Below are 24,474 nucleotides of genomic sequence, written 5' to 3'. Positions count from 1 at the left end.
GTTCTGTAAGTCACATGATCTAGACACAAGGCATGCGTGTAAAGTTGAACTCATGACCTCAAGAGATCACTATATCCTAAATCCTAAGATCCATCATCCTTCAGACCTTCACACATTTCTTGTTAAACCAACATGGTAGTGGTCTCTAAAAAATAAAAAATAAAAGCCATGACGGTAGTGCATCTTTTGAGCCATAGAATCAAGAAGCTTAAACAAGGATAATTTAAAGGCTTTCCTTTGATAAGAGATAAATTCACCTGTTTTTCTTAAATTTTTTTTTTGGGGAGATACTTTTAACTCTAATTGCTGTTATACTTTTCTCATGACCTAACAAGTGACTTAGAGTGGCTCATAGTCTTAGTAGCTTAGTGGTATTGCACAATCCTTACATTGAGAAGATCCTAAGGTTCAAATTTCCCTTCTTCAATTGTTGCAAGGGAGAAAAAAATTTATTGATAAGAGTGATTTGTGTACATAGTTAAAAATAGTTGCACAGCATTACATGCTCGATAGAGAAAATATGTATGGGCAGATGTTTTTGGATAGCACACCTCTTATGCACAAATTACACTACATGCATTCCAAGTTTGCAATATGATAACCTTCAAATAATACAGTGATAGTGTTGATTTGTATCATCATGTGTGTTGTCTTATAAACATAGAAGTTAAAATCCACATATTTTAATAAGTCCCAATAGCATGTTTCATAACTGTACGGTTAGTATAACTTGGTATTTTATCTAGTACATTTCATGGGGGATTTCATACTAATATAGTGGTTGTATATTGTTACAGTATGGTATGGTACTTAGAAAAAAGAATAAAAAACAGTGATTTTTTTTTGGATAGGTAGATAGTAAGAAATTGGGAGGTGAAGTTTGAACTACAAACATAGGATAACACAAAAAATACCATTATCACTGAGTTATAACTTGAACTCTAACATTGATTTCATATTAATTCTTGGTTATCACTTGAACAGTTGACCCCTAACCATGATTTCATAATATTTTTATGTAACACAGGCCTTATCTATTGTAACATGGATTATGGACCCTAACTAATTATTAATAAATTAAAGTACGTTTTCCTAGGGCAGTTTGGGCATATGAATTTGGAATAGTTACTTTGTGAAATTTTTTAATTGTTTTTTGATATGTGAAAAATGATTAGGAAGTGACCAATGTAGATTTCATACCTAGGCATTATCATAGTAGTCATTAATCGTTCCTGGCCTGCCTAAGACTTCTTTTAGCAATTCTTAATTGTTGTTTTCTTGAAAAATTAACTTAGAATGCTTATGTTTCCAATTTTTTTTTTGAATGAAAAAAATGTCAAAGAAATTTTTTTCATATATTGTTATGGACCCAAATTTTTATTGGTTGCTTCAAGGGAACCCAAACCTCCAAATTTGATAAATAAACTGATTCAAGAGAGTCTAGACCTCCATGACTAACTAACAATTTATATTCATCAAAAAAAAAAAAAAAACTAACAATTTATAATTTAGAAATTCATGACTGTTTTTTTATTCATTATCAACATCTGAATTTATACAAACTTTCAAATAGATAAAGAAAATACTAACTTCCTATAATCTATTCATAAACTAATCATTATTCATCCTAATCCAAACTAACTAATCCTAATCTTTTTTTTTTTTTTTTTAAATGAATGAACATATCTCTACCATTATTTATCCAATACTAATTAAATAAAATTAGACTCATAACCAAAAAAAAATTATATATATATATACACACTTTCAAATAGATAAAGAAAATACTACCTTCTTATAATATATCAAAAAGACTTATTTATTATTCATCCTAATCCAAACTAATCTAACTAATCCTAATCCAAATTAATTTATTTGAATAACTAAAATATATCTCATCTATTATTTATCCCATACTAATTAAACTAAATTAGACCCATAATTAATTAAATTAATTTTTTTAGAAGAATTAAATTAAATTAGATTTTCTGTTATATATATCTTACTTTACTAAAAAAAAAAAAATGTATGCTTATCTATATTTGTAAAAACAAATTAGAAGAATCACTCACATATTTGATTTTATCCCTTAGATTTCTTGGTCTTTTTTTATAATATTTTTTTTTCCTATGGGAGCTTGCTTGTTCTCTAAGCTTCCACCGGAAAGGTAAAATTATTAGCAAAGATCCTTGGGTACCACAAAAATTCCAAGTCAGATTGAAAGCAAAAGCCGTACTAACGTGACCAAACTAATCAAATCCCAATAGTATTAGCGTCAACCACAGGTGCACGGAAATACTGAATAAAAAATTCGACCGTTTAAAAGGAAGCAGAGCCACGTAAGTCCCGCCGCGACGACCACTCGCACGTACGCTTCCGTTTGTTCCTTAAAACCTTTCGTGATCCTTCCATGTACTATAAAATCTTCTATTTCTATTTCTGTTCAAATTTTAATAATTATTAATAAAATCGAATCTCCCACTATTTTAATTTTGTTTTTTTTTCAAAAATCTAAAAAAAGCCGAGGGAATATACGTATATATAACTCGATGAAAGAGAAGGCAGAAGCAATAGAAATAGAAGCAAAACCCATCAAATTCCGCAGTCTCTTTACGCTTCGTTTTCTCTGTCTATCACTCTCTCTCTCTCACTGTAAGTAGCCTGAATGAAAGATTTCTCTGTCTATATAATACTTTCCATTTTTTGTTACAATACTTGCATGTGTTTCAACTAGTATTAGTAAGTTTTTTTTTGTTTTTTGTTTTTTGTTGGTGATGTACATTCTGTGATTTTGTGTTTGTCAGATTCCGGTAAATGATTTGATTGTTCGTGGTTTTTGTTGTGAATGTGAGTTATTTTGTGAGTCGGATTCCAAGAAAACTTGGTTTTAAGCAGTAATCTTGGTCCAGAAGGCACGTTTATTACTGTTTATTGGTTTTAGGATGTGTTTCTTACTCTGACTTTGTTTTTTTCTTTGTGAAGAAGAAACCTAAGGACAATGTTCAAGGAAGGACTTGACAGTGAGACCCTTAGATGGGTTCGAGGGGTAAGCCAGTACTGAATTGCCTATTTTTGTTATGGTGTTTGTTTTAAATATCGTTGTCTATGATTTATTTATTTATTTTTTTTGGGGTCTAGTTTGTGTAGTATGAGTTTTTAGTGCATTTTGATTTAAATTTTGAGGACTTGTATTAGGAGGATGATGAAAAATCTGAACGTGTTGACAACCTAAGGAGTAGCAATCGGGTCCTCAGATTGCCTTCTCCGGGCGTATTTGGATGTGCACGTTCACCCATAAATGTGATTTCAGTGTGGCAAACAATGCCACATGTGAGTGGCAATGATTGTGAGTCAGACATGGACTTATCCTCTGACTCAGAAAATGAGGTACATTCTTACTTCAGTTCGTCTAGAGAGACGATTCAATCTAAACAAGGGAAGGGGATCCGAGTTGGGCAGCCTAATCACACAGAACTTTTGGATTCAGCCACAAGCGCAAAAGTTCCGTTTATGCAATCTATGAATAACAAAGGTGGCGAATGTGACAGAGGAACCTACACTATGGGTGATTGTTTGCCTAATGCTGCTGCAGGGGAAAATATGGAAAGAACTGCCAAGCAGGTTTCCTATTATGCATAATCATGTTGAATTGTGAATGCTTGCTATTGAAATTGTTTTTGAGGCTTAACAGTAAAAAAATACAAAGCTATACTATGAAATATATGAAAGCAACGATGCCTAACTGCATAAAGTTATCTTTACAAACTAAGCACAATTAGAACCAGTTATATAAGGTTATTTTTATTGTTTGATGCCTCTACATGATGAAATGATGATCTTTCTATTTTCCCAATGTTGGTTTGACTACCATGATGATGGATTGATGATGCCTCTACCTTTTGCCATAGTCAAAATTAAGAGGGTTCTAAATATTGCATAGTTAATTGTTTTGATCAACTTGTTTATAATTATATATAGTGATCTAGTTGCTATGAACATTTTTTATGGTTATTGAAAGGTCTAAATGCTAGAGAAAGCTTTCTGATGGAAATAGTATAGGTACTGACTGACAATAAGGCAAGTTCATCATCATTCTTTGCTGGCATATCGTTTTTGGGGTTCATTAAGAGTGATTAGATAAATATTTTTATTAGTGCATGGTAACTAAGCTAGTCCTCCACAACCATTGACACTTTGCATACGCATAATACAAACTATACTAGTTTAGTAGGTTATACCAGAAATCAATGGGTGGGCATTGTTCATAACCATAAATATTGACCTTTTTACTTTGGATGTAAATTTTTTGTTCCAGGAAATTTTTTTGAGTTATCTGTACATCTTTGTTCAGTGATTGGCTTGTAGCTTATATAGAGTTTAGATCAATATGCAGGTGGACCGTGAAAAAGCATGTCCATTCCAGTTTATTAGATCTGAAGCATAACTGTTGATGTTTTATATTCAATGTACAAACCTCTTATTAAGCATGAGTGTTTATTTAGATTTTAGACAAATAGATAAGATTGAGAAAGGTTTCTTGCCAATTTTCTGCCTAAGTCATTCTCTTATTGATTGTATAAATCTTAGTTTACTCTCATTGGATTCTCAGCTGGACAATTGCCTGCAGGATTTTTATGGAAGAGGACTGCAGAATAAGAAGCCTTTGGATAATTGTATTCCCAGTGCGCCTCTATTTGTTGGGTCTGAATCTGACTTAGAGCAAACTTCTGAGCAAATTTTAACTTTTAAAGCACATGGGACACCTTCCCTTTCATATTCAAGTGTTTCTGCCACCACAAATGATTCAAAAGAATCAAGAAATACAACTGGTCATGGAATTCCTAACCAATCAACTAGGTTTGTCTATATGTGTTTTCTACATATTTTTTATTTTTTTTATTTTTTTTATTTCTCTATTTACAAGAAGTTACTGGTAATCTGCCATTAGGCATCACAAGACCTTTGCTGGTTTTGAAGTCGATGCATCTTCAGTTTCTTTGCCTACTCAACGCCCCACGTTTCATGCAAGGTTAGTTAGGTTGCTGAACTATAATTTGGGCATACAGTTTTCTCTTGGTTTTTAACTTCAGTGTCGAAGATTATTGTACCCTCTTGAGTTTAATGGTTATTAATTTACGAGTGTAGTTATTATATTTATTAGTCCAATAACTATTTCCACTGTATTTTCTTCTGTGTTGCAAGAATTGCATTCAGTGGGCAAGGTAAATGGTGTGCTTTGTTCTCTTATGAAGCATGTTGTCGTCTCTGCCTTCACTCATGGTCTCAGCGCCATTGCATGGAAGCTCCCTATTTCTTGAATGATGAGTTTGCAGTGTTGCGAGAGGCATTTGGGTGAGTGCACGGTTTCATTATTTTTCTTACTCTTGTGTGAGAATGTCTATTACCAAAAAAACAGATATACAATGAATTCCAAACACAATTTAGAGGTCCCTAGTCACTCAAATACGTACTCAATAAACTTCTTTCGAAAAAGAAGCTACTCACAAAGAAACAGAAAATCAACACAAATTCAAGCATAATTAGAATGCTCAAAGGAAGAGCAATTTTCACACTTTGGTTGTTTCAAGGTAGTTTCATAGCTACCTCCATAACTTTCTTATATAGCTTCAATATGATAGACTTAGGTATCTCCTTATTCACTTAAATCTCAACACATAATCAATCATAACCAAGTATTCTCCAATGACTAGTAGGCTCATCTGCATTCAGGGCCTCACCAAGGATGCTAGTAATATATTCCAATCCTTCCTTTGACCAGATTACTATGTGCAGGTTAAGTTTAACCCAAACTGGCATGCTTTCAAAAATAATCTTTCTGAATTCCAAATCATGGTACCATTTCTTGAGGACAATGAGACCCTATGTACATAAAGTTCTTCCTCTTTTCAATAAAGGTTATTTATGTATCAAAATTTTTTTATTGGGGACAGTGATCTTGCCTACAATATTGTAAGGGACACTATCAAGTATGCCGCCCAGAATTTCCATATTGGAGAACTTGAAAATACAAACCCATTATATTTATTATTATTTATAAGTAATGGGAGTATGTTTTTGTCTAACTTATTAATACCCTTTGCGGCTTTAAGAATTATGAAAACAAGATTCTGTCTGTGTCCTGATGTAGAAAGGAATAATTAAAAGTTGAGCTATGAATGGGCAGACACAAGGAGAGTCGTACTTATGATAGGACTATTCCTAGGAGAAGTACTTCACCTTCTTCCCAATATTTCTTTAACTGTTTAAAGCAACAAGTCAAAAGGGGGTAGTTGTTCATGTGACACTGGAGATGCTTTGACTCAAGCAAAAGATTTTGTGTTCCAGTGAAGCTTCAGTGAATAAATCATGCTTTTCATAGGTGGTAGATTCTAGCTCTGTTGTCTCCTCTTTTTAGCTTTGGTTTGCATTTTAGCTACTGAAATGGGCCTAGGGAACTGAATCTTACTTCCCATAAGTAATTTGTAAATATCTTATTTCTTTAGTGTTATCATGCACATGCAGCACTATCTAATGACATATCATATTTAAGTTTAGTTTGCATTTTATAATTTTAATTGGTTTTACTTTCATTATCCTCTTTTTGGCCTTATAATTGCAGTTTGCGATGTGTATTATTACAACCAGATGAAGAACTATTGGCAAAACGATCTCCAGAGATAGTCAGTGAGGGAGCTGCTCCAAAATCTAGGAAAACTTCGGGCAAAATGAAAATGCAGCTTCAAGGTACTGTCATATTATATTCATCAAGGCATTTTTGTTGTGGTTTTAATGATAATTTCAAGGCTTGATACTATTCATTTAATGTTTTTGGTCATTGCACAGTGCGTAAAGTGAAAATGGGTTTAGACCCGCCTATTTGCTGCAGTTTTTCACTTGTAAAGCCACAAATGATTAAATCAGGATCACTTCGTTCATATTTCTCCAAATATAAATCAAATCTATATTCTAAATGGGAAGCTACAAGGAAAGTTCAGGTTGCAAGTCATACTCCTGCAAATGGTTCAAGCAGCCAGTTTATAAGACAGGTCTCTGGGATTTTAAAATCCGGGATGACTCCTATGCACTATAGTTCTTCAAAGGAAGTAGTGTCAGGTATGTAAGTTCCTTGTACTATCCTGGATTGGTTACATACACACACACACACACACAATTTGTACCTGTGAAACTCTGCCAAAGTTGGGAAGTAGTAGTCATGACAATTGCATACACGTGTGAAGTTTGATCCCAAGCTTATGAGGATGTGAATTCTATAACACAATCACTCCCTCCATAGCAATACATTTTTGTGATGATTTTCCTCACAGTGCTAGCCCACATCATTTGCAGGCTTCTTCTTGTTGTTCGTGACTTACATTTTTCTATTGTCAAAATAACACTTATTCCTTTACTTGGAATTGCTTAATTTATACATTTTTGCGATGATTTTCCTCACAGTGCTAGCCCACATCATCTGCAGGCTTCTTCTTGTCATTCGCGACTTACATTTTTCTATTGTGCAAAATAACACTTATTCCTTTACTTGGAATTGCTTAATTTTTAAGCCTTAGTGATAATCTACAAAGAAAACCTACACATTTGAAGAATTTATGAAGTTCACTATTAGTTAAATCATTCAGTGATAATACAGATCCATCTATTCTTCTCGCATTGATTCATCGACGAGGATCATGTTAAAAGCCAGTTATTGGATGAATCGGCTCTCATCAGTGAAGTCTTTGGACATTCAGGACTAATAGCTTCAGGACATAGCTCCTCAGGCCTAATCAATTAGGCAGGAAAATTACCTTTCTGGCTATCTTCGTCCAAGGGGGCTTAGGATTCCATACTCATAGGAAGTGGACCCTTCTGGTTTAGCTGCTCATCTTGTAGGCATTTAGCTTGAGACTTCAGGACACTCATACAGTGGATTACAAGGCTGCCTACCAGCTCTTTCAAATGGCTTAGGCTTGCTAAAGGATGGCCATAAGCTGGCTTTTTTTGGAGTTTAGCATAGGATAGTACAAGAAACTGTTTGCCCGCTTTCCAAACCTCTCCTTGATCAGAGTGTGCTTTCTGAAATGTGGGCTACATATTAGGTGGTGGGGTGGGTTAACTGTTTTTGAATGTTATATGAATTCAATTAGTGTGTTGGGGCAGTATATTCACCCTGGCAGATCAATATGTTTTAGAATGTGGTTGTGTTAAAATTTTGTACATTTCTTTGTTCACTTCTTCAGGAATGAGATAAATGATGGGTAAAGAAGAAAAACTAAAGCTTCTTCTGTGTTAAGAGGTGTGCACATAGGCATTAGAGTGAAACAGAGAAGAATTTTTTTTCACCTCCTGATAGGAGCATTTTATTACCCTCTTCAAATATGCATTGTCCCTCCACCATGAATTTTAGAAGAAATGAAACAGGAGATGGTTCCTCATGACACTACTTCCTATCACTTCCAAGGATTTTTCATGCTCTGACGGGCCAGCATAGTATCAGCAGCACCTTTCAGAACATCTCATGAGTGTGATTTAATGCAGTCCCAATTGAGTAAAGAAATAACAGATCCAAAATATCATTTAATTTGTCATCCTACGGAGCTTTCTTTACACTTAGCTTATATGGGTCTATGGAATAGTTGACTTATTAATTTTACATTCTAAATCCATTTCCTTTCAGAAGACATCTCATGGGCATGATTTTAACATAGCGCCAACTGAGTAAAGAAATAATAGATCTGAATTTATCGTTTTAATTTGGCATCCTGTGGAGCTTGCTTTACGTTTGAGATTTTTAAGGCCCATAAAATAACTTGAATTATTAATTTTACGGTCTAAATCTATTGCATTTTTCCAATATTTACTGAGCAAAGAAGTCAAGAAAGGAAGCTGCTTCTGAAAAAGAAAACTGTTCTTTTCTGGGCTTTAGGAGAATGAAAACTATAGTTACAGGAAGCATGTGTCTAAATCCACCACACAACAGTGTAATGAGTAGCTATAACCAATTTATTTAATGTCTTCATGCTATAAGAGTAATATTTGATCTCCCTTCCTTTAAGGTGCATCTAACTTAAGTTGATGATCTGTTATCAGAACGATATTCTTGTTGGTTGAGATTGAAAAATTCATCTGAGGAGGATGCAGTTCAAATGCAACCTGGATCTGGTGAAACACATGTGTTGTATGTACCTTTTCCTTTCTGTATTTGTTCCTTTTTGTTTCTCGGAGGTGTGCATTTGTTAAATTATTTTAATGTAGCTTTCCAGATAGTCTTGGTGATGATCTGATTATTGAAGTTCAAGATTCCAAAGGACAATATAAGGGTCGTGTCCTAGCTCAAGTGGCCTCTATCGCTGATGAACCGGTAAGATTTTGAGAATTCACCTATCTTCTGTATGGATTGGGTAGGGAAATAATTATCCTTGAAGGTTTAAATATTGGTTCAATGCAGGGAAACAAGCTTCGATGGTGGCCTATATTTCATGAGCCAGAGCATGAACTGGTCGGCAGAGTACAACTATACATAAGCTATTCAATAACTCCAGATGAGAATAAGCATCTAAAGGTACATGCAATATTTCATCCTTCAATAACTAAAAAAAGAAGATGAAGAAGAATAAAATTAATTCAGTTTACAATTAATTTTCTTTGGCTGTTTTGCATTTAAAGAAAGTTCCATGTAAAGAAATGTTAAGAAAGAGAGGACCAATATATGGCATATTATGTCTTTGTATTTAAGGGATATATACCTATGAAATTAACATGTGTGTGTGTGTGTTCTTAGGCTTTGTTTATTTCAACACTGGCAGTATTTTGGCGGCCAAAATTCTTAAAATGCCTAGTTGCTATTGAAGTTCAAAAGCTGAATATCTTATGTTCTAAATAATTGTCTTCATATATAAGTAGTATTGGACAAATAAAAGGGGTTTGATTCCATTTTAATCTTATTTCTTGGATGCACACGTACATTTTCAAAGGTTCCTTTGGCTTCCCAGCCTGCCTTCTTTCTGTTGAAAGAGAATCCACTTCTTGCCTTCTTGGTTTGAAAAAAATATCACCTCTGTATGAAATAGTTAATAATGTGGCCTACAGTACATATGAAATAGGTTCAATATCATTAATTGTTTTAGTGCAATCTTTACATCTTGATATTCTTGGCTATAGAATTAAGGTTTTGTTCACATTTTTCTTCTAGTGTGGCTCTGTTGCGGAAACTGTGGCATATGACTTTGTGTTGGAAGTTGCAATGAAAGTTCAACATATTCAGCAAAGAAATTTGTTGCTACATGGCCCTTGGAAGTGGTTAGTATCCGAGTTTGCATCTTATTATGGAGTATCAGATGCATACACCCGACTAAGGTATAGGGAAATGGTTGAATGGGTACTTTTATGATGTCAACTAGGATAATTTTGTAATGCATTGTTGGAAATTTAAACTGCTATTACATTGGGTAATTTCTTATACTACTAGCAGATACCTTACCTATGTAATGGATGTGGCTACACCCACAGAAGACTGTCTGACTTTGATACATGAGTTTCTATTGCCTGTATTTATGAAAAGCAAAGGCAAGATTGCATTAAGTCACCAAGAGGTATGAGCTAATCTTGCACAGTTTTCTTTAATATTCATGCTACCTTTCATGTTTTAGTCGTCTTGGAAAATTTGAAAGTCAAGATAAACAATGTTTTAATATTTCAGATTGTAATGATTTGACTATGAACATGTTACAGTTGCTATTAATTTATCTCCAATGTGTTCTCTTCATTTTGATTTTCATATTTTAAGTTAGTAGTACATTTACAGCAGGGATTATTAGATTTCTAACTTTGTTGATGTATTGCAAAACATCAATCAGAATCGTATTCTAGGGGAGATTGAGTATAAAGTTCAGCAGATCATTAAATTGGTTTTTGAGAACTACAAGTTACTAGATGAATCTTCCCCATCGGGGATAATGGATGATTTCAAGCCTGCCACTGGGATGATACCTCCTGCTTTGATCCCTGCTGTTAAGCTATATGGTTTACTGCATGATGTTCTAAATCCTGAGGCGCAGTTGACATTATGCAGATATTTTCAGGTTTTAGAAAATAATTTCTTTATGATTATGCTTCCTTTTAATGTCTTTTCATTCTTCTGATGAAGTGCCAATGATTGTACAGGTTGCCGCAAAAAAGAGGTCAAGAAGGCACTTAGCAGAAACAGATGAGCTTATCTTGAGTAGTGAAGGGGCGACATTTATGGATCCCATGTCTCTTTCAACTTCTTATCAGAAGATGAATTCCCTTATTCGTAATTTCAGAAATGAAATTTTCACTGACATTGAAATCCACAATCAGCATGTGCTTCCAAGGTAAAATCTTCTCATTGTAACATTGGTAATTTATCCACATTAAATATGTAAATATTCTCAGTGTACATCAGATGTTATGAACGTAATTATCATTTTTTTTATGGTTAATCTTATTATTGGAGGTTAGTTGGTAGCTTCATTTGCCTTTTAGAAGCCTGGATTTCTTAGTTATTGACTTCTTGTACCATGACCACATTTTTGGACTATTGTTGTTTCCTTGTTTGGGTAATCTATAGCTTTAAGTTCATACTCTATTTATTTAGGCATTTATCATCTAATTTATCCTGCTCCTCAATTTACTATTCTATAAATGCTTCCAAAAAATGAACAAAGTTTATTAGTATTTGGTCCTTGTTCTCTGTAATACCATGTTTTAAAAATAATAGCATCTGTCTACTTTCCACTCCTCTCTCTTCTTTTCTTTAAGTGGGGTTAGTGTCTATTTTCTCCACTCCTGCTCTTTTATTTATGAGCCAAAGGTTTTTATATAGTCCTTATAATCTAAGAAAATCTACATCAATGAGTAAGCGTCATCAAGAAAACAGTGATAATAATATTATGAGCACATGCCTTTATTGTAAATTCCTCCTATATTTGCATACTTTTACAAATGGAAATGTGAACTTTACTAGATTTAGGAGCAGATAAAGTTATGCTTGTGTTCACATTCTTTCTTGTGCAATTTTTAATCAAAAGTTGTTGCATTATGCCATTATCCCTTTTCTTTTTTCTTTCTTTGTTTACTTTTCATGGTGATTCACGTAGACATTTGTTCTTTTTTTTTTGACTGTGAAGATAGAGACATTTGTTCTTAAAAGAGTGGTTTAAACAACTAATTGATATACTTGAAATCTTAATTCTCATTGGCATTCCATATTGACTTTTATGCAGTTTTATAGACCTTCCAAATCTTTCTTCAGCTATTTATAGTTTGGAGCTTTGCAATAGATTGTGTGCATTCCTTGTTGCATGTCCTCCTCCTAGCCTTTCAGCTCATGTTGCAGAACTTGTTATTGCAACAGCAGACTTCCAAAGGGATCTTGCAAGCTGGAACATTAAGTAATTATTTTCTCTTATTTTTACTCCATACTGAAGTGTCATGTTTGTCTCTCTGTGATCTCTATCCACTAATTGTATTCTTCAGTCCTGTCAAAGGTGGGGTTGATGCAAAAGAGATTTTCCAAGACTATATTAACCGCTGGATTCAAGAAAAGCGTCTTTCTTTGCTTGAGTCCTGCAAATTAGACAAGGTACATTTATTTTTTTGCAGTAACTTGGTGAATTCAAGTTCGGTAGAATCTGCTGTTTATATTGGTAGCTTTATAGATTATGATTTTAATGTTTACTATAGTTTCCTTAATTTTTGTCATAATCCAAGGATGTTTCTGAACATGGATTTTGCTTTTCATTTTGCTCAATCACTACAGTTTATAGAAAATTTAAGAATGCCTTTGTAGAGCTTTTAGCCAATTTAAATTTGCATAATATTTCCTCCATGACTGGGTCAGAAGCATGTAGACACCACTTGCACCAAACATGAATATTTGAAAGAAACTCTCAGATATTCACATAACACATAATGATTAACATTGTAAATTGATTATTTTCAAGGTGAAATGGTTAGGTGTCAGAACCCAATACTCAACAACTCCTTTTGTTGAAGAGTTGTATGATCGGATAAATGAAATATTGGATGAATATGAAGTCATCATTTGTCGTTGGCCCAAATACATATGTCACTTGGAGAAGGTATGTCCAAATATGGTTCTTCATTACTGGGCTTTCTTTTGTTACTTTATTTTTGGCTTTCTTAAGTTTTGTCTTTTGATGGATTATGAAAGACAAGACATGGAGGATTTGAAAATTAACCCCAAACTTGAGATTGCATGTACTTATATGTGTTTTGGCTTCTCCTTTTTTATAAAAAGGTTATAGAAGATATTGAGAGGGCAATTCTTGAAGCTTTGGACAGGCAGTATGCTGATGTTTTAACACCATTGAAGGACAATCTGACATCAAAAATATATGGCCTCAAATATGTCCAGAAATTTGCTAAACGAAGTGACACCTATGTTGCCCCAGATGAGGTTACTTTGATTCTTAGTTTGTATAGCTGCACTGGTATGTTTCTTTTTATATGGGAAATTATAACATATATTTTATTTTCAGTTAGGAATTCTTTTAAATTCCATGAGAAGGATGTTGGATGTGCTGCGGCCAAAAATAGAAACACACCTGAGTTTGTGGAGTTCTTGCATCCCTCATGATGGAGGCACTACCAGAGAAGATTGTTCTAGTGAAGTAAGCGTGATGCTTAGAGCCAAATTCAGAAGTTACCTTCATGCAGTTGTGGAGAAACTTGCAGAGAATGTGAGTACCCTTTGAAAGAAAACTTAAGATCTATTGTACAAAATGTTAAAGAATGTTGCTAGAACATTAATTTACTTCAAAAGTCTATGATTATTGAAGACAGGAGTTTGATAAATCAATCTCCAATGCAAGGTAAAATTAAAGTGATTGATAGCAGCCTCAAGTGGTAGCACAATGGCTGGGGACCCTGTATCATGAAGCCTAGCTCACTAGTACAAAACTTGAGGCAAAAAACTTAATTATCTAAAAAAGAAAAGAAGTGGTTGGTAGCTCTTAGTTTAGAATATTTAAAACAAAATTTGACTTGACAACCAGCTTTTTAAAATTTGTATGTTCGGTAGATATTATTATTGTTTTGGTTATGAAGCACCTTCATTTTTTACTACTCTTACAATCTATTAGATCTCTTGTTTATGGTGATCTTTTATTGCCAACTATTTTTCTTGACAACCAAAGCAATGGTTCCTATAAATTAACATCAAGTTCCAGTGAAAAAACATGATTTCCATCCATCTGTGACCATATTGGCACCCCCTTCTTCTTCTTTTTTATTTCTTTTTCATTCAAAAATAACAGAAACTCATTGGGTTTTGAACCAATGACCTCACCCTCTTCCCAGTGGAGGAAGTGCCGTTTGAGTCAAAGCTCAGTGGTGGCATGTTCTATCTTTTGCAACACAGCACATATCCACTTAAATCAGTTGAATTAGATTTTGACCATTCAAATCGGTTAATGGGTTTTGCCTCTGGTTTTTTTGTACATGCAGACTAGATTGCAGCACGAAACAAATTTGAAAAAGATCATTCAACACTTAAGGGAAAATGTGGTAGAATCAGACATACAAAATAGAATGCAGCCTTTGAGGAATATCCTAATAAGGATGATAGATCAGCTCCATACTATCGTTGAACCTAATGTGTTTCTAGCAATATGCCGTGGTTTTTGGGACAGGATGGGGCAGGTAGAATTATACTTGAAGCATTTCATCTTTAGAATTTTCTGGATTATGAATGTGAGTTGGTTTTTCATTCTTTACCTTTCTCCACAGGATATACTACGTAGTTTGGAAAACAGGAGAGAAAACAGGTCATATAAAGGCTTGCGAATCGCAGTTTCTGTAAGTAGAATCACAGCCACTAACTTTCTTCTTGAAATTGAATTTCTCTGTTGCAGGACAGATTCAATTCAATCTTATAAAATTTTGAGTAAAAATTAACTTGTGAAAGTTTTAACATCAAATCCTCTTCTATGTGGAACTGATGAACTCTACACCAAACCGTCTTGGGCTGATTGTAGGTCTGGCCACTGCTGTCAGTAATCTAACAATATCATCATCATTATCATTTGAGCTGACATAATTTACATATCGGGAGGTTAACAACCTTTCCTCATTTAGTTGGAAAAAGAATATGAATTTTTCCTTCAACTCCCTCTTAAAACATTACATCTCACCTCACATCTCAAGCATTTAGAAAATATTTGAAAAATGTGCTTTCTTGTTCTTTTGGGATGAATGCTGAAAAAAAATTAAATATTGGAGTTTCATATTTTGACCTCCAAAACCTTGTTGAACCAATTTTTAGCCACTATTACCAACAATGGCTTTGTTCAATTGTAAGCTATTTCCACCATGGTTGAGCTTACATCCACCACTTCAACGTTCCACTGGAATTCACAACCACATACTACCCAAACCACCACTGTCATACCTTTCCTAGGATTACAGCTAACTTCACCTCCCTATTTTGCTTAAAACTGCCTATGAAGAACAAATACAAGGAGAGAGGGACTATGCAACAATGGGGCTGGATTTTATTCAATCGAAGGGGGGTGAAGAGAGAAAAAAATTGAAATTACAAAATTACTCTTATGGTTCCTTCAAGACAATGATATTAGGTTGACATCATTTTGGTTCATAAAATTGTTGTATTCTGCTATTCTTCAGGAGTGAGAACTATGTTAGTAACACCGTAAATGTAAATATATCTGCTAATCTACATATGTATTGGTTAAGTCCTGCTCTAGGTTTGGAAGTTTTTGACTACCAAACCCAATCTAAACTGTCTTGGAGACTAGTGGTGATAATCCACTATGTAAATTGGACTAATGACATAATTTTACCAAGTGGCTTTTTTAATCTATCTGGACAAGCTAATAGTTTGCACCAGCTGTGTTTAGTTATCAATTACGCTTGCATGATATTACTTACGTGTTTGAGAGAGCATTACATACCATGCTGTATATGCCACTGTTTGACATTCTTATTGGGTAAAAATAATTGCATGTCTGACAATGCAGCCGGAGAACCTAACAAACATCTGTCTGATTAATAGTTTGTTGCGTTTGGAAGTTTTCAAACTTCTTTGCTAGATAGGTTTTGTTTTGGTTTGATCTAGTCATAAACTTGAAAGTATACTTAAAACGGAATTGGCATACAAGAAGTTTCAAAGCCCTTTCATATTATTAAGAAAACCTTTTTACTTACATGTAGTTTTATCTTCTAATCATCTGTGTTGTTGAATTTATAGATTTTGGATGACATATTTACATCAGAGATACAGCAATTGCTTGGGAACACTTACACACTGCAAGAGAAAGATTTGGAGCCGCCGCCAAAAATTATGGAAGTGCGGTCCTTGCTCTATAGTGATACTTTTAAATACAAGGACAACTACTATTAATTCTTTTTTTTTTTTCTGTAAATACAAAATTGATGAGAGGGTGTTCAGTTTTAATTTCATACCATTGGAGAGTAAATGAAAAGTGGGCATGGGGACAACGAATCATTGATGATACAGGTACATAGTCCAGGATAATACAGTCTCCTACCGACAAGTTTTTGGCAATTTTGAACTGTTCTCTCAATTTTTTGTAGGTTGACCACCATATCCTCAATAATATATTTTCATTTCCTTTGTCCTTTCTTTCCTTTTGGAATATGTAAAATTTTGGGAACTCCATAGTGTCCTAGGCTGTTCTTAAGTGGTCTCAATTTTTTCATGAAATATTGTAAATAATAAAAATTTTGTCATATTATTTTTGGCAACTATCTTTTTGCATTTTATTTTTGAAGATCTTGAGTGCTGTTGATTTAGGTTTCTTTGTATTATTTGTTTTGGATGCATGAATTATGACTTGAAATGTATGTTCTGTGAATGATGATGAGCTCCACCCCACTTCGTCACGTGTGACTTCAATAAAGTCTAACCTCAGATTTCTTTTTGAGTTGGTTAAAGACTCGAATGGTGCAAGGCTGACCACTCAACATAGAAAAATTTGAGGCATACGAAGGTCGTTTCCTGTGCAGGAAAAACATTGCACATACACTGCTTCTATATGTTTGGTAAACCATTGTTGTTATACCATGTTGCTGTCAATGATTTGTCACTTATTTTTATGGGTTTGGCTTACTTCTAGTAATTTTTTAACTGAAATCTAATTTTGTTTTAATGAGAAATTGCCACATTACTCACTAACTAAATAAAAGGTGGAGATTAAAATCTATTACCACTTGCTATTGTGTATTTCAAACAAAATGACAGATCTAATTTAAAAAGTATTGGAGATAAGCCAAACCCTATTTTTATCTCATAATCAGGAGGAAATCAAATGCCTGAGTGTATCAAAATTTGTTAGCCCTCCTAGTTCTATTTCTATGTACAATACCATGTTTTATATTTATTTATTTATTTATCCTTTTAAGTGGTGCTACAAATACTTCCAATCTAAGTACTAATCGGTCTTCCATAAAAAAAAAAAAAAAAAAAAAAAAAAAAAAAAAAAAAAAAAAAAGGGGTACAAATTGGTCTTTATCTGATGTGATCGAGAACTTTGTTTTGGTGCATATCCTTTTCAATTAAGTTCTTTATTTTTACCCAAAAGTTGTCTTCCTTGCTTCTTGCCATTGTAGCCAATCATTTTATACTTTTCAAATGAGACTTGTGAATTCAAACATGGTTAAAAGTTAAAACTCAAAATTCAAAGGTAAGGTGAGTCTTTGAATTTTGCTTTGGCAGAAGAATTGGCCTAGCATAAAGTCAGAACACTTGATGTATTAGCATTTACTAGTACCAATAGGCAATAGGCCTTAATGCTGCAAATGTCTTGCGCGTATCCATGTGACTCAAGACTCCTTTGTGTTTCAAATTTCAATTGCTATTAGGATTTAGGAGTATGAGTGATGCCTCTACGTACACACAAAAAAAAAATTGATGACTTCTTTTAACTTATGTTGAGTTGGCAAGTTTTTATTGTATATACTCGCATCACCATAAATATTACTTTTTAATTTACTACTTAGTAGGTGTCCAATTTTTTGTATCTCTAAACTTTCTTTGAGGTATTAGCTTGGAGCTTCAAAGGACTTCAGTCCAAGTGGAATTTAGCTATTGGAACCTCATAAATTTGAGGCACTAAGGTAGGTTGAAATTTCTTCAGAAGTGAGTAAATCTATCAAACAAAAATAAAATAAAATTGTATGGTTTGGAGTAATGATTTACATTAATTAAAAAAATTAAGTGGTACTTGATGATCTCACGACATATTTTATATTTTAAATACATCCAAATATCAAGTTTACTAAAAGAGTTTTCTTAGCTAGTGTCCATTTGCAAAAATTATTTTTGCCAACTTATTTTACCATTTAGCTTATTTTTGTTACAATTCATAGGTCATATTGCACTTTTTAATAATTGTGGGGCCCAATAATTTATGGGTCAGGTCCATTTACCTACGGGGAGCCCGAAGGCCCAAGCCGAGGAGGGTTACGGCCCAAGCCCGATAATATAAAGTACAAGATAGCCTTGGGATACAGTCGAGGACAGTTCAGTCTTTGGCAGAACCCAAAGTCCCATCGGACAAAGGGACAAAAACGGTATAGGACTAAGATTGAAAGAAAATCCAAAATATAAAGGGAAAGCTGCCCTTACTGCCATTCAATACTCTGTACCTGACAGAGCCGCATTCTTTGGCTTTTACAACCACCCCCAACGACTTTGGGTATAGGCTGATGGGACAAGTATTAGTCCTGAAAAGGTTGACCCTACACGTGGACGAATGACAGTAAACTAGGGCTAGTATAAAAGGAAAAGGAAGTAATCTAGAGAGGAGGCTGGGAAAAATGGCCAGAAACCAGAGCCTCCCAGCCCACCTCCAGGAGTAAGATTCCAGGGGTGAAGAAAACTTAACCATGTATGAACACCACGGAAAACCCACCGCCTGGTGACCAAGGCCTAGCCTTTCAAACCCACGCTCTACAAATGATATTGTTTGGGCCTTTTTACGTACGAGCCCAATACCGCTACGGCTCGTCACGAATCTAGTCCTTACAATAATATTCATGAGACCCATTATATTATTTCAACTAATTTTTACTTTTATCTACAATACTTTCAGCAAAAAATTTTTAATTTTAGCAAAATAAGTAAATCTCAAACATACCCTATAGTATCATTTTATTATCAAGTTTTGTAACATCCTTTTGTAGAAAATGCATTTCCCTATAGCTTCTAGTAGGAATAGATATTAGTGTCTCTTAGAGTAGGTGAATTTAGGAAATGACTTACGTGGTTTGAAGTGTCCAAAGAAAAAGATGATCGAAAATACTAAACATGTCTTTTTCTAGAAAAGGTGGGTGGGTTCATGAAAAGTATTCTTGATTTGAAGTGCGTATATGATATATCCAAAATAATGTCTCCCATTTAAAATTATTACTTCGGTAGCTTCCCAGAAACTTCCAGTCAAATTAGCAACCGAATCATAATGCCTATTTGATTCAGCCTAACAAAAGTTGCAGAAACTTTAAAAAGGAAAAAAAGGTACCTAAAATAATCTTTTATTAGTAAAATACTAAAAGAAAATACTCATGCCTTGGGAGACTTATAAACAAGATGATCGAACTCTTCCAATCAAAAAATTGATGTTTCCAATCTAAGTTCATCCATAATTAGTGAATGCATATATTCACTGGGTCCCATCCACATGGATCGACCACATGTGCGTTGCAAATTCATTCTCATAGCCTCATCAAGGAGAGCCTTTCATGGAGCAATCTCCTCCATATTCATGTACTAGAAATTAGAAAAGCCAATGCTTGCTCATCCTCTTAACCTTTATTGTATGAAGAAACGAATTATGCTGTTTTGGAGGGAATAATGCTATTTGCAATTGGCAAATTGGTTCAAGAACTTGGGGCCCAACAGAGGCATGAGCCAATTATAATGTCAAGTATTTGCAAAAGTGGGTGAGATGCAACTACAAGTCTACGACACTACTTGCATTACAACCAAAGAAACATTTAACAAAAAAACCAAAGGATACACGTTGCATGGCCCCCACAGCCGCAATGCTAAATTCCAAACCTATGATGTTTGGTCATGTTCACATGCCCCCAACCAAAAGAGAAATTCAAATGCAAACTGCATTCTAGTTCCCAGTTTTTCTTTCCTTTTGCTCTCCAATTCCTCCCCCCCCCCCCCCCCTCCCCCCAAAATAAAAAAAAAATTGTCACGTTCTATCATAATTGTTCTTAATTATCATACTAAGATATATATAGATAGATAGAAAATGTAGGGCCCCTAAGGGGCGTGACGCGTTGGTAGGAGTCCCGGACTTGGTCATACGTGCGAGTTCAAAAATTGTCAGGTTCGAGTCGTGCGCTTCTAAAAATGCTATGCATGGATAGTCCTAACGTGTCCAGGAGTGCCCCACGCCATCAATTTAACTTGAGGCCCTTTTTTTCACACGTGAGGCCCTCTTTTCATCAAAATATATATATATATATATATATATATATAGAAAATGTATGATTCAAATCTAAGTTTACTAGTCAAGAATAACACTTTACCAATTAAGTTAATTGAAATTCACAACATTAATTATCTTTTTTTAAAAAAAAAAAAATCATCAAAACAAGGAAGCATTACATATATCATGTTGGCCTCAAAAAAAAAAAAAAAAAAAAAAAAAAAAGAGCTTACAAGTTACAATATTGGATACTTTTCAAAAGGAAGTAAAATCTGCTAGCTTCTAATAGTATATGTATTCTTGACCATTACTGTGATGCTGTTTATGTATGAACTTGAACGGCTGAAAACTATCCATTAACTCACCAAAAATACGGAATGTTATTTATTTTCTAAATAAATAATTTAATAATAATTAGGATCCCTAATATTAATAATAATTTACTATGATTATATTTATATATGAAATTATTATTCGTGGCAATAGCTTAATAGAGGTGTAAATACAGAAAGTTTTATAGGGAGTTTTTATAAAATTTAAAATCCATATATATATATATATATATATATATGATGATGATGATGATGATGATGAACAAGTAAAATATGGGGTTTGACCGTTTGAAAGGGAGAGACCTGGGTCAGAGAAAGACGAATTTTTTTCAAGTTATATTTGTAATTTTTGTATTCTGGAAGTTTTTAGCAAGTTTTTACCATTCTTACAAATGACAATTTTTGTTGTTGTTATTTTAGGAAAGCGATATTTATCATATTTTTAACCAAGAGAACAAGATTTATCTTAAGTAGATAAAGTGTCAAGTTTTAAAGCATGAGTAGGCAAACTAAAAACGGATTTAACTGCAATTAGATTTACTATAATCTTTTACTTTTTAACCTTACCAAATAAGAGAAAATATCAATTTTAACTTCACCAACCTTTTACTACTTTCAAATCTCTCCACTCAACTATTATATTATCTGTTTCTCAAAAAAAAAAAAAAAAAAAAAAAACTATTATATTATCTATAAAAAAAATTAAAAATAAAAATAAAAATCATTCATTTCAAGCTTTGGAACATGGCAATTTTCCTTTATTGGTTGACATTTTTTCTCTTTTGAATCTAATATTCTTTTTTTCTTTTTTCTTTTTTTTGAGAAAACGAATCTAATATATTCCTAGTATTTTAACTCAAGCCAATATCCTTGATGCCCGCGACGGTAGGTTGTTCGAGTCTTCAAGAAAGCTCATTTAGACTTTTATAGTTCTATACTTCTATCAAACAATCTTTACTGCTCAGGCTAAAAATAAACCCTTTCTTTTATTGTCAAAATCAAAACCTCTTTTGCTTGATTTTTTTTTCTAAACGTTTGATTCAGATATTTGCTAAACATTCAATTCACTACCTGTATTCTTGCCAAATATAGCTAGACCAATTTACATCTCCAGCTGTTATTACACTTTCAATTACGTTAAGTCATACCCATAACTATCATGCCAGCAACAATCTCAAATGCACCCATCAAACAAACATACAACAAGTGCACGTTTTTGTTTTTTAGTGGACAAATTGAACTTCTCAACTCTCAAATGTGATGTGTAGAATTCTTTGCTCGATTGCTTCTTAACTCTAGACAATAAAACCCCCAAAATTGATGAATAAACTATTTCGAGGATGTCTACAGTTTCAAGTTAGAATAATTAAATAATGGTAAAGATTATAGAAGTTATTTATTCTTTTATTTAATTGGAAGTCAATGTTGTATAACTTCCAAAATCTTAAAATTCCAGGCCAACTTCTGAATTTATACAACATTGACTTCCAGTTAAATAAAAGATTAAATAACTTCTATAATCTGACTCATTACCTCGTCATCTTGAACAAGTAAATCGAGTTTAAATAATCATTGAACAAAAAAGGGTCCGTAGAAGAAACAAATTGAAACACTATCACAAAAAGATTCGCCAATTATCACCGTAAGGTGTGGTTTGATAATAGGAGTTTTTGAATTGTTTCACTTGGTGAGCAATTTGAGCGATAGTACTAGTAAAACTTTGATGATACACGTGATATTATCTATTGCTATCATGGAACACGAGGATGACGAGTCTACACCGGTTAAACAACATTTGTCACACAAATCACACGTTTGTTTTTCGTTTTGACTACCCTCTTCTAGTCCTCCTAAACTCAAGGAACCCAAACATAAAATAACTCATTAAAAAAATGAAAAATAAACACAACAATTAAATAAAAAACGAAACTTTTATTAATTATTAATTAATCAGTAACATTTTCGTCATCATCAACTATCATCGAATCTCCATCAGAAATCCTTAAGCAACTTACGAACCTGTTCAAGCGTGACGAACAGGACGACAGTGAAAGGTCCTTGCCTCGAGATCGTAGGAATAAACCCTTTGTAAAGAGCTAATGGTCCCTCAGCTCGTACAGTTTTCAACGCACAATCCAAAGCACCGGAGTAAGGTGGCTCAGCCCCTGGCTCCACCTTCATATTCATCACTCGGGTCTTTATCACGTCGACTGGGTTCGACGCCACCGCCGCCACGAACCCCGCCGCGAAGCTCGCCGTCACGTGGGTCCCGAGTCCGTCTCTCATCACACCCTTTTCCAATATCATCTCCTTGATCTGATCGTACGAAGCGAGCTGCGAAGCCGTGACCAACATGGCTCGGTTTATAGTCAGACCCGAGCCGCGCCACAAGCTCGGCACGCCTTCTTGGCTCGCCATGCGCGAAATGGCGTCCAGTACGCTCTTGTAGTTGCGCCGCTGAGCTTGGGGGAGCCGACCATCGGCTTGCATGCGCACCATTGCCACGTCAGCCGGGTTTCCCACGGCGGCGCCGACCGCGCCGGCTATGAGCCCAGCCTCTATCTTTTGCACCAGCGTAATGTTCCCGGATTTTGGGTCGGACCACTTCTTTTTCAGAATATCGTACAGTCCCATTCGGGTCGTCGAATAAAGTGTCTGCCGGAGCATCGTGGCGGACACCCCCGTGAACAAAGCGGACACGCCTTCTTGTTGGACGATACGCACGCCGACAGCGACCGGACCCACCTTCGCCGCCACGGTGGGGAGCGGCGGAGGAGGCACGTGGATGGACCCAGGAGCCGAAAGCGACGTCGTGTGGAAAGCTAGAGCTGGGCGGAGAGATTGGAGGTTCGGGTTCGGAACATGGGTTTCGCCTTGAAGCTGCATTCGGACCTTGATCAGGTCAAGTGGGTGAGTGGCACAGCCCGCCACGATTGAAGCTATGCCTCCTTCAACGAAACCCTTGAGACCCATTTTCTTGAATCAGCCAAAAAAAAAAAAAGCTTAAACCGTTCAAAAACAAGAACTTTGTGAATGTTAAATAGAAAGAATGGAATTATATGGGTTTAGCTTTTAGGGGCTAAATTTAGAATATTCAAGGGAAAGTTTTTTTCTTTTAAGCTTTTCAATGTAAGGACCAGTTAGAGTTTGGGTTCATCTCACTGGAAACCAAGAGATGAGAATGGAGGCCCAAGGCTATGGAAGAATAATGAGGAACGCTAGGCCTTTGAGCCATATGCTATAAGAAAATGGCTTTTTTTGGTTTTTGAGGTTTGGGAGAGAAATGAAAGATGGGTTTGGGGTTGAGAGAGAGTGAGGAGAAGAGAGAATTTATAGAAGGGAAGTGCCGGTTAAGGAAAGAAGGTGGAAGTTAGGTTCTTAGTTCTTACGCGAACGCGAACACGAACACGAACACGATGAGTCGATCAGCAGTAAGAAAACTAAACCAAATTGAAACACGCGGTTGTGCTTGTTGTGGGTCTCCACTAGTATAATTTTAACTTTAATTTTTTTTTTTTAACTTTTGTTTTTTAAAATTGTGTTTATATTCAAATTTCAAAACTTTTTTTTCTTATAGTTATTTTAATTGTCTACGAATCTCCACCTCACACCACAACCTTTCCAGAGGCTTTCGGCTTGACTTTGAAGGTCGCTGAAGATGACTTGGGCTACCCACG

The 24,474-nt window shown here is 34.7% G+C and overlaps 2 protein-coding genes across 2 annotated transcripts; one reads left to right on the top strand and one right to left on the bottom strand.

Moving 5' to 3' along the window:
- The first annotated feature begins 2,339 nt into the window (after positions 1–2,339).
- Positions 2,340–16,786, top strand: LOC115994210. The gene is made up of 24 exons (XM_031118271.1): positions 2,340–2,412; positions 2,522–2,652; positions 2,983–3,046; positions 3,196–3,621; positions 4,628–4,857; positions 4,949–5,029; positions 5,203–5,352; positions 6,620–6,744; positions 6,844–7,113; positions 9,088–9,175; positions 9,253–9,358; positions 9,446–9,559; positions 10,190–10,353; positions 10,469–10,589; positions 10,854–11,078; positions 11,161–11,351; positions 12,243–12,410; positions 12,496–12,601; positions 12,963–13,100; positions 13,280–13,438; positions 13,521–13,721; positions 14,488–14,682; positions 14,770–14,838; positions 16,250–16,786. The coding sequence occupies exons 3-24, from the start codon at positions 2,999–3,001 to the stop codon at positions 16,400–16,402; spliced, it is 3,528 nt and encodes a 1,175-aa protein (XP_030974131.1). The 5' UTR covers positions 2,340–2,412; positions 2,522–2,652; positions 2,983–2,998; the 3' UTR covers positions 16,403–16,786.
- A 5,923-nt stretch (positions 16,787–22,709) lies between these two features.
- Positions 22,710–24,211, bottom strand: LOC115950583 (mitochondrial uncoupling protein 5). The gene has a single exon (XM_031067784.1). The coding sequence runs from the start codon at positions 23,768–23,770 to the stop codon at positions 22,790–22,792; it is 981 nt and encodes a 326-aa protein (XP_030923644.1). The 5' UTR covers positions 23,771–24,211; the 3' UTR covers positions 22,710–22,789.
- Positions 24,212–24,474: the final 263 nt, after the last annotated feature.

Source organism: Quercus lobata, chromosome 6 (genome assembly GCF_001633185.2).
Source record: "Quercus lobata isolate SW786 chromosome 6, ValleyOak3.0 Primary Assembly, whole genome shotgun sequence".
Lineage (NCBI taxonomy): Eukaryota > Viridiplantae > Streptophyta > Magnoliopsida > Fagales > Fagaceae > Quercus > Quercus lobata.
This window is presented reverse-complemented; position numbering and strand designations above follow the sequence as displayed.